Raw genomic sequence first — 10,713 nt, forward strand, 5'->3', positions numbered from 1 at the left:
ACCCCGGTCTTGCCGGGTTATTTATTACTTCGACACTTCTGCACTTGGGAGAAGACATCAATCTTTTAGTCGTGTCACTTGATAATCAAGCGGTCACAAGTTTGAATATCACTCTCTCTATTTATTTGATAAAAATTAATCACAAGGTAGTATGAGTTTGTGTAAGTTTCAAATACAAAGAATTTTCACTTGAGGAGGTGTATTAGAGAATAATATAAATTATATCTTGAGACCTCACCTAGCAGCTTCTGATATTGAGTTGAATTAGTTCTTTGACATTAATTGAAGTATATAAATAAAATGATTTAGCATACAATGAAAAAGAAGGAGATGAGAATATTTTAATTTAATTTATTTAGTTCTTTTTATCATGGATTTGAAAATAAGAAAATAAACCTAAGTGTAAATACCATAAAAAGGTCTTGAATACCTATATAATAAAACAATTCCAATTGGAGAAACTTAAAGATTATCTGATGGTAAAGTCAATATCTTTTGAGAGATATGAAAGACAAGAATATTATAAAGAGATACTTTGAAAAATATCAAAGTAGTAAAGAGTTGAAGATTATGAACTTTTTTTTTCATGAAGCTCTCATAGTATATTTATAGCCCATAAAAATGATAGCCTACATAATAATCACCCTAATAGCATTGAATGATGAATAAATATCTCATACCTAATAAGAATATAATGGGACTTTGAATAACTTCTACAAATATCCCTTATCTAATAAGAATATAGTGGATCTTTGAAAAACTTTTACACATATATAAAGGTATATGGAGAATAGAGTTTAAAACATTAAGTGTAGTTAAGTCTGTATAGACTGAGTTCTTCCCCGAGATTATACCTAAGAAATATGAGAGTTCTTCCCCGAGATTATACCTAAGAAAGATGAGTCACTCTACTAGACATGTCACTCTACTAGACATGTCAAGAGAGGATAATAATTATCTTAGACTTGGTTAACTGCTAGTCTGGACGTCTTAAATCTAACATGCATATTAGACTCATACCACGTTAAACTTAGTATGTTGTCAAGTTTAAATGTATTGAAACTAGCATGTATATCAAACCTATGTTACTACTAATATATATATTAGACCCACACTATCTTATATGTGATAATTAACTAAGTCTAATATAATTACCTTGGTTTCTTCTTATTTTTCTTTTCTTTTTCCTGGGCAGTTTTAAGCCAAGCTATTCAGGCTTAAGGGTTGGTTGGTCGCCTTAATTAAACGCCCATTTGTTTTTCTGTTTTGTTGCACCGCGCTGCGCATAGCAAGAACATACTGATCAGGCTGTTGTCACCTCTCGCTGATCTGGCCCAGGTGTGCTTCAAATTTTACCGAAAGGACTGGTACGCAGATTTGGTTGTCAATATCTCCACTTTAATTTCTTCTCTATCTACAAACATACATGTGCACTCATCTCATTGCCGCCACTACTTCTTCCAGTGTCCATACATACATGTGTGTGTATGGTTGCTGTCGCTGATGCTTTTATTTTTATTTTTATTTTTTTAATTTCTGGTTAACTTAATTTTCAAATATTGGTGGTGTCCTTTCCTCGTGAATGGTGAGCGATAATTACTTGCCACTCCTATAATAATTACTTGCCACTCCTATAATAATTCCAATTATCCTAGTGCTCTCTTCTTCTGTCCTATATTTGCCTCCTTTGTATACAGTTTTGTTGCCAATCATTCTTCACTTTTGCTAATAGCATGCGGTGAAGAAATTCCTTTACATGCCTTTCTGCATAATGCTGTCCTTGAATTAAATTCTAACACTCTCCCACCATTCTTTTATATATATATATATATATATAAATATATATGTATATGTATAATCAATTACTTTAGTATAATAACAAATATATGGTGCACCTTACTCTGCTTTTCTTCAGATCTTTCCTGTCCATCGACATCTCTATCAGTTGTTGTTGTTGACAAGTGCCTTTTTTTTTTTTTTCCTTCTTCCTGTTCATGCACTTTCAACAGCAAACTATTAAACGAAAACTAATTTTTGGTTTCGGAAATTCCAGAAAGATCGTTTTCATCTTTCTTTTCTTTCCTGCAATGGGAAATGCACATCTCCTTTCCTTTGATCACTTGTTCGTCTTATTCCTCCATTGTTAGATATTTTTTATTACCAGTTCTGAAGCTAAAAGTTTATGAGTTAGCATAATCTTAAGTGAAACGAAAAGGTCAATACATCAACTCAGTGGGAAGGGTAGTTGAACAAAAATTCACGGCCTGATTCCCACATTCTAAACCTAGCATTATTCCTCAGTCGAAGAAGGAGAAAACTCTTCCAACTGTTATGTTTCTTGAATAGACCTCTGCCAAAGTTCACCTCAGCTGCACGCGATGCAGTGCCAGATAAGCGACCATTCGATAACCCACTAACATCAGGGCCATAATTGCCACGTCTACCCATAAATGGTTCAGACCCATTGATTTGACAGAAGGAAAATCTCCAACCCGGCACAAGACTCCCTTTGAGCACTCATAGTAATCATCCTCATTGTATTGGACACCAAGAAGAAGCTTGTAACTGTAGTAACTGTAGCTTAAGTACTTCAGCCATACTATGAAAGGAGGGATTTGTTGGACGTAGTATCCTCCGGCAATGAGGAAGACCAGAGTTGTAACCGAAGCTAATGTAGTGGCTTGTTTTACGTCCATTAGAATAGCACCAATGGCCAATCCAAGACTTTGAGAGACTAGAACGCTGTATAGAACAACCAGGAGGGAAAGTATGAAAGTTATAGGATCGGCTTTAAGTCCGCCCATCCAATAGATTATGAAGACGAATGCAGTTGGGAGCGCAAGCTCCAATGGCAGATCTCCGCATGTTCGAGCCAGGAAGTAGGATGAAAGATGATACATTCCCGATGCTCGTTCCTTAACCAACATCCTTCTTTCTTGGGGAAATGTGAAAACAGCATTGTAGAGTGGGTAAAAGCCCCAGAACACAGAGAAGAAGAAGAGCAATGCAATCTGCAAGGAAATGCCATCCTTTTTAGCACATATGAGGAACCAAGGGGTTGGAGTTAGATTTCTCGGGTTTCAGTTTCTCCCAGTTCAGTATAGCTGGGAAACAAACTACTGAAGACTAGCTATCATCAACACAAAGAGCATAACGTGTTCATCTAGCTTGGAGTTCATATGAAACTCAAACCAACGTATTTTTTAAAATCCTAGCATGAGTTTTAAATGAATTTTGAGCAATAGCAGTCTCCATAATCTACTCTTTAATAAGCTAGAAGTAGAGTTCTTACTCGGTCTTCAATGTGAGAAGTTGGTGTTTTCCACCAAAGGAGGCCACCAAGTATACTGACACTGAGGACTTGAAAAATTCTTAGCCTGTTGAAGGATTCGTACCTCCGCTCTCTCAGCCCCCGCTGAAAGAGCACTCTGAACTGATGCCACCAGCTTGTGCACCATTTCTCTGACTTTTTTTCATTTCCTGTCATAGTAAGTACTTGTACTTAGCTAAATACTGTAGCACACAGGAAGTAGATGTGGGATTGTGTCATCCTTGTCAATATAATATGAGGGATAAGGAGAAGGTATTCATACTTTCAGAGGCATCTTTTGTATAATAGTAGTTATTTGGGTCCAGATTGCAAAGCTCAGCTTTCAGCCTGGTAGAAATGTTCTTCTCATATGCAGAAATGAGAGCTTCCCTCACTGACTTCTGTTCCTGTTCCGTGTTCTCACCGTAGTCAGTGGCATTTTTAGAATCGGGACCAATGCCTGCAAATTTCCACAAGTTGTATAAGAATATATAAGTTGACTTTTGTCTCGTTAACATAGTGCTAGTGCTATAGTATTTGTGTGGACAAACAATTACATTCCAAAACTGGAACCCTTTTCTTTAGCGGTTCGTTTCAATAAGAGATGGCTATAATTTCCCGCAGTCAACCAAATTGAACACTGGAAATACTGTTTTCCCCTTCTTCTATAGGGGTGGTCTTATTACACTCTCTTGGTAAAATTAACAAGTTTAAGCACCGAAGAAACCTTCGGTGGCCCAACAGCCAACTTACATCTCAGTCTTGCGCATGTGAGTGGTAAGAAAATAAATGAAAATAGTGGAAAACGAAAAACAAGTAAAAACAAGGAACTTGCCTCTGCCCACTAGAGCTCACTTAGGTTGCAGTTTCATTTGGAGAAATATATAGTTATGGGAAGAAATTAGATATGCTTAAGAGTTAGAATTTCAAATTACCATTTGCAAGATCAAGCAAGAGATCAGCAGGATTGACGGTCATGGACGTAGAAAATCCGATGGACGAAAAATAATCCAAGGCTGCAGATGCAGGACCATAGTAGATGGGGCGTCCCTCAGAGAGCAAGACTACCTTATCAAACATGTGGTAAAGTCTGCTTGAGGGCTGGTGAATGGTGGTGACGACAGTTCGTCCCCCACTCGCAAGCCGTTTGATCGTGGTCAGGATCCTTTGAGCTGTTGTCGAGTCCAGACCTGAAGTGGGCTCATCTAGTAGTAGCAAGCTTGGATTGATTAGCATTTCTTGACCAATATTAACCCTCTTCTTCTCCCCTCCTGATATCCCTCTAAAGAGTGGGCCCCCTATCATGCTGTTCCGGCACTGACTCAATCCCAGTTCAGCTATAACTCGTTCCACGTGCTGCGCTTTCTCCTCCCGGGTTAACGTTTTGGGTAGCCTTAGCAGTGCAGTGAATAGGAGAGTTTCAGACACTGTTAGATGCGGGTACAGAATGTCGTCCTGAGCAACGAAGCCTGTGCGTCGTTTCATGGTACCCGAAAAAGGCTGCCCGTTGTATGTGATCTTTCCGGATAGCTTACCACTGAGACGACCTCCTAGTGCCGTAAGGAGGGTGGTTTTGCCACTGCCAGATGGACCTAGCATTGCTAGGATCTCCCCTGGACAAACCATACCCGTTATCCCATTCAGTATGGTCTTTTCTCGGGTACTCCAAGCACCACCCCAGCACAATCCCTTCTGATTCAGTTTAACCTTGTACACCACCTCCTCAAACTGAAAAGAAACATATAAGATAAATAAATTTGTAATAGCTAGGTATGAAAAATGCTATCTGATTACTCTCTCACATAACAGTTCATTAGTCTTTCTAATTAATATAACTATTGTCTATGATACTACTAAAAGTACGCCCAGATCAAAAGAAAAGAGATGTATTATTATGATTCTAGGTGAGAGACCTTCAAAGTTGTAGGATATATGGTGAGTTGGAGCACAGATTGTGAATTGGCTTGTCCTGGGTAGGAGAGGACAGCCCTGTTGTTGGTTTCAGGCATCTTTGGCAGACCTTCCGTTGGAGCACTGTTGTGATCTGGCTTGGGAACTACGTAGCTGAGAGGCATAGCCAATGTGAGGCGATCTTAATAATTACTGCTGTCGTTGCGTCAGTGGTTGTAGTGATGGTTGTAATAAGGAGAGGGAGAAGTTAAGGAATTTCTTTTAACTTGGCTTCCCAAACTGAACTGGGCGGCATATAAATATATAATAGAGACATACAAACTAGGATTTCTCCTGTGTGTTGTGGCTCTGTGATGTGGGCCTAGCCTACATGGTGGGATCTCACCCCTTTCCTTAAAAATATTCTGCCACTAGCTCTTAATTAATTGTGTTATTATATGCTCAATTAATCTCTGCCGGAGTTTCTCTTTACCGATCGGCAGCATTTTCACTTGCTCTATCTCGTCCTATTTGAACAGTGGGTGCTTGCTTCTTTTAAATACCAGACTTGAATAGTTATGACCTTAAAGATCATTCTAACAATGATCGATGTGTATATATACAACTCATGAAGATCATTACAATTAGTCTAACCATTTCCATGCAGCACCTCAGAAAATCCACTTAATGTACTTCTGCAAGGAACATATCTTGTACCAAATGGGAGTACAGGAGCACTAGCTGTCGTTGTTCTTCTCCATTTTGGAATCGTAAATGATTTCTTCTGGATCTTTGTTCTGTATTTTATGTGCTTGCGATGCACATGCATACTGTATACAAAAAGTTCAGTGCATGTAGAACTGGAAAAATAGAAATTGTTAGGTACCGCCTACTAGACAAAGGATGGTGCTTCCCACCACATCACGCGAAGTACCTAGATCATGAAGCAAGAGGAATCTTAAAAGAGCTAAGTATTGCTCTACCTTCGGGTTTCAGAGTTCGTAAGCTATATGTATTTTTATTCGCTTTTCTATTTGCTTGTCGAGATATCATCTGTGATCCATACGAATAATTTTCCACACACAGAGAGATGTGTGGGGGCATTGTGTGTGCTTGCTAAGTACATATCAGTGGTGCTTGGAAGACATTGATGGTGTTTCACAGAGGCATGAAACTGTTGTTAAATCCATTTTTGTATTTCTATTGATAGTCCTTGACGACGAGCTGCGTGCAGATTCGAGATTTTCCTAAAATATCCCCTTTTCAATGAGTCCATAATTGGATATATAGTATGACCTTCTTGACCTTTAATGATCTGTCGGTCAATGCACCTGAAGTTTGGCTCTTTCCACCTCTTCTATGGTTTAAGAGGTCCTTTAAATTGCCTTTCATTCCATCTTGTGCTATCCAGGAGCCTCTTTTTTTCCTTGTTTCTGTTTTTTTTTGGGGGGGTCAAAGGGTAGAAACTTCATTTACAATCATGCCTTCTTTTTTTTTTTAAAAAGAAAAAAACTGACATGATGCGAGAAACTTCATTTACAATCATGCCTTCTTCTTTACAAAAAAAAGAAAAAAACTGACATGATGTGGCTGAAAGCAACTCCATAGCATTCTCTTTTGCATAGGAGTAACAAAGAATTCATTAATTAATCAATGGAAAAGATAAAACAGGTGGGGGAGATCAATGTATAACGTCGTGGAGGGTGCCTTTTTCATTAGTTAGCGTTGTTTGTGAGTTTGTCAGGCTAGTTATCCTAATTGCCTTAATTTATAGGTTTGGTAGGGTTTTTGTTTTTTTAATTGAATTTAATTTTTTTAGTTTATTTTTTTTATATATAACTAGAAAATAATTTTAGAGAAAAAATATATTATTAAATTTTATAAATAATAAAAATTAAAGAATTTGGTGATACGAATGTTCATCAAACATTCATTGCACCATAGATTACAATAATTCTTCACGGTATTTTTTTTTTCTTTTTTTTTGATTTTTTGTTATGATATTTTTTTAAACTTATTTTCATCAATTTTATTTTTTAAAATTAAGGTTATCGAGAATTTAAATTTATAATTTATTTCCTTTCATTTTTCTTTATACGAGGTTAGCGTAGTTTACGGTTTTTTAAGATAACACACAAGTTGTCCCGGTTTTAGAGTTTGGTGGGTTGCTTTTTAATCAAACTTGATTTTTTTATAGTTTTTTCTCATATAGTTAAAAAAAAATAGTTTTGAAGAAAAGTTATGTTATTAAACTTTACAAAGTAACAAAAGTTAAAGGATGAGCAAAAACCGCAGTTTACTCACACATATTACATTGTGAAGGATAATAGTAATCCATCATGTTTTGCTTCTTTTTTTTTTTAATTTTTGTTATGATTTTATTTTTAATTTTTTTGATTTTTTTAATATTGGAATGGTTGAGAACTTGGCTTCATAGTTTGTTTGTTTTTTTAATTTTACTTTTTTATAAAGTTAACATATTTTACGGGTTTGCCAAAGTAACTCAGGTTACCTTGGTTTATATGTTTGGTGGGTGTTTTTTTTAATTGAATTTAACTTTTTTATCTTCTATTTTTTTCTCATATATTTTAAAAAATAATTTAAAAAAAAATTATATTATTAAACTTTATAAAGTTCAGGGATTTATTCACAAGTTTGGTTGATTGACTTGGTTCGTAAGTTTAGCAAGTTTAACTTTTTTTAATTAGTTTTTTTATTTTATTCTTAGATATTGGTTTCATTGGGAATATAATTTCATAATCGGTTTTGTTTCACCTTTTATAATGTTATTGCGATCTAAAAAAATATCTCGGTATTGGATTGATGTTTGATTTCACAATCGTCTATTTTTGCTATCATATTATTAAATAAAAATAGTTTTGAAAAAAAAATTATAATCCCAGTGAAGTCCATAACTCAGTTCACTAGTCTAATGTACTAGCCTGACATATCTGATTCACAGGTTTGACGAGTATACCTATCGATAAAATATGGTTTTTTTGTCTTTTAATTATTTTTAATTTATTATTTTTTAATTTTTAATTTTAATATTGAATTTGTTGAGAAATAGACTATATTATGGATTTTTGTTTGCTTTTGATAGGGATAATTGTTTCAAATAATTATCTGTTTTTAGATTAATGCTTAATTTTATAAGTATCTATTTTTATTAAATAATTATAAAAAAATTATTAAAACCAATAGAGCTTGTGACCCGGGTTACAAAGAGATTGAAGTCAATCCAATCTGTCATTATTTTAATATAATTTTTTTTAAACCTAAATCATGTTTTTGTTAATTATCAAAATTATATTTAAACAGAGTTAATTTTTATATAATTTAATTAAAAACTTGAATTAAATAAAAAGTTAATTCATGAGATTTTAAAATTAACTCGCTTTGGATCATGATTAATAAAACAATTAAAAAATTCTTTATCATTTCTTAGTATCTTTTTACATTTTAAAAAATTCTTAGTATCTTTTTACATTTAAAAAAAAAATGATTTAGTAGTTAAAGTCTAACGTATGTAGCTTAATTTGGGAAAAGCTTACCAAAAACTTTTACGTAAAAGGTAAAATATGAGATTAATTACCAAGGTGTTGACGGAAGTAATTAAAGTATAATATGACCATGATAAAGTAGGAAACTTGAAATATATATATATATATATGTTAAAGTTAAAGTCTATGTATATATTTATGTATGTATATGCTCTCTCTTAACACTTGATTGCTTCACTTTAATGGTGTTTTGGTTCTTGCATCATACATCTTTTGTTCCTGCTCTTCTTGGTTTCCAACATAAAGTAAAATCAGATATGGAAAGACATCTCTCAAGCTCTGTCTGTCATCTTGCATTATAAAAAAACGTACTGACATGCTAGCGTGGTGATGGCATCTCAATTAATTAATTAGTTATGCTAAATAATGTATAATCAATTAGCATCTTCAAATTAAGTTTGTTATTTTTAAATGCTTTTTAGGATTGGCCTGCATGCATTTTGAGGCTCGATCGAGCGGCAAAAACTTTGAAATAGAGGGATGAGAAAACAAACCAAAAGCATCTCTTATACTCTCCTTTCTTTGCATGTGTGCCTATCCATGAAATATCAGTCACTAAGACAGTACCTTCATTACTTTCTTTCCTTTTCTCCATGCCCCTCCACATTCTTCTTCCTTTTCTCATTACTTCCTGATCTTCTTGTATAATCTTTTGATTCTAACCACCTTTTGTTCACTGTAAAAGTATCTTCCAGTTAGCATGCGTGTTAATTGACACTAAGACCCTGTTTATTTGCCCAAAATTTATTTTTTTTAGAAAGCAATTTTTATAAAAAATAAATTTTCAAAAAGTAAATTATTCTCTAATACTTGATATTGTCATAAAAAACAAGTTGGGTGATACTTTTTAATATTTGATTATGTTATATAAAATAAGTTAAAAATATTTTTTTTTTCAAGTTTATCAAAAGAATAAGAATCAAATATAACATATAAAAAGGTTAAAAGATAATTAAATTGAAGAAAAAAAATTCATAAATTATTTTAAATAAAAAAATAGCAATTAGAAGAATGAAGATAAAATCATATAAATAAAAAAATATTGAAAGATGATGAAATTGAAAAAAAAATCAAATTCTATAAAATATTTCAAATAAAATAAATAACAATTGAAAAAATAAGAACAAAATATGATAAATAAAAAAATCAAAGAAAAAAAAGGTAGGAGAAAAACAAATAGTAATAAAAAGAATGAAGACTAAAGTTGATATAAAAATAAAATTTTATCAAACTTTAATAAAAAATAAAATTGAAAATTTTCAAAATAAAATATATAATAATTAAAAAATTGAGAAACAAATTTAAATTTAAAAAACATTCTTTGTAAATATTTTTTTATTATATTCCACAGAATATAATGCAGCTGTGGCGTTTATTTTAGAAAATTTATTGAGTGCTCCTCTGGCTACCAAGTCATTACACAGCATCCATGGAAATATTGTTAATGCAGTTGTGGCGTTTTATTCACGAGGCATAGGATATCCTCACTTTTAATTGGGCGGGGAATTCACTTTTCGTCAGGGAGGGTGGTTGTTTACTAGTAGAGAAACTTGAGGTTGAATTGAATTATCTGCAGATTTAAATAAAACTAAAGTGAAAGCACGTATGTAGGGTTGCTTTTCTTTGTAAAGCCAACTGATTCCTATATTCTCTTTAAACTGCTGGTATTTGATTTTTACTGTAGTTTTCAACATTCGTATCACCGAAATTCGATATGACCATTGTAGATGATCATATATATTCAATTAAAAAGGTGTGGTGGCGGTGGTGGTGGGGGGGTGTTAGATGCTAAGCAAAGTCGTCGTCCTGCCCTAGCTAATGTTCTCTTCCTCTTCCTCTCTGTTGCTTTTCTTCCTTGACAACAAAGATAGTTTTTATTTAGTTTATACTTTAGTAGAGATTAATTCCTTTCTCAAATGATTCTTGGACGATAATCTTAATGTTTGAACC

The 10,713-nt window shown here is 33.7% G+C and overlaps 1 protein-coding gene across 1 annotated transcript; it reads right to left on the minus strand.

Annotated features, from left to right (window-relative positions):
- Nucleotides 1-2,167: 2,167 nt before the first annotated feature.
- Nucleotides 2,168-5,511, minus strand: LOC105128501 (ABC transporter G family member 14-like). The gene is made up of 5 exons (XM_011030213.1): nt 5,224-5,511; nt 4,246-5,038; nt 3,594-3,770; nt 3,293-3,480; nt 2,168-3,011 (listed from the first exon to the last, which is right to left on the minus strand). Exons 1-5 carry the CDS (start codon nt 5,383-5,385, stop codon nt 2,361-2,363), a joined length of 1,971 nt encoding a protein of 656 aa, XP_011028515.1. The 5' UTR covers nt 5,386-5,511; the 3' UTR covers nt 2,168-2,360.
- Nucleotides 5,512-10,713: the final 5,202 nt, after the last annotated feature.

Source organism: Populus euphratica, unplaced genomic scaffold (assembly GCF_000495115.2).
Source record: "Populus euphratica unplaced genomic scaffold, PopEup_1.0 scaffold14.1, whole genome shotgun sequence".
Classification (NCBI taxonomy): domain Eukaryota; kingdom Viridiplantae; phylum Streptophyta; class Magnoliopsida; order Malpighiales; family Salicaceae; genus Populus; species Populus euphratica.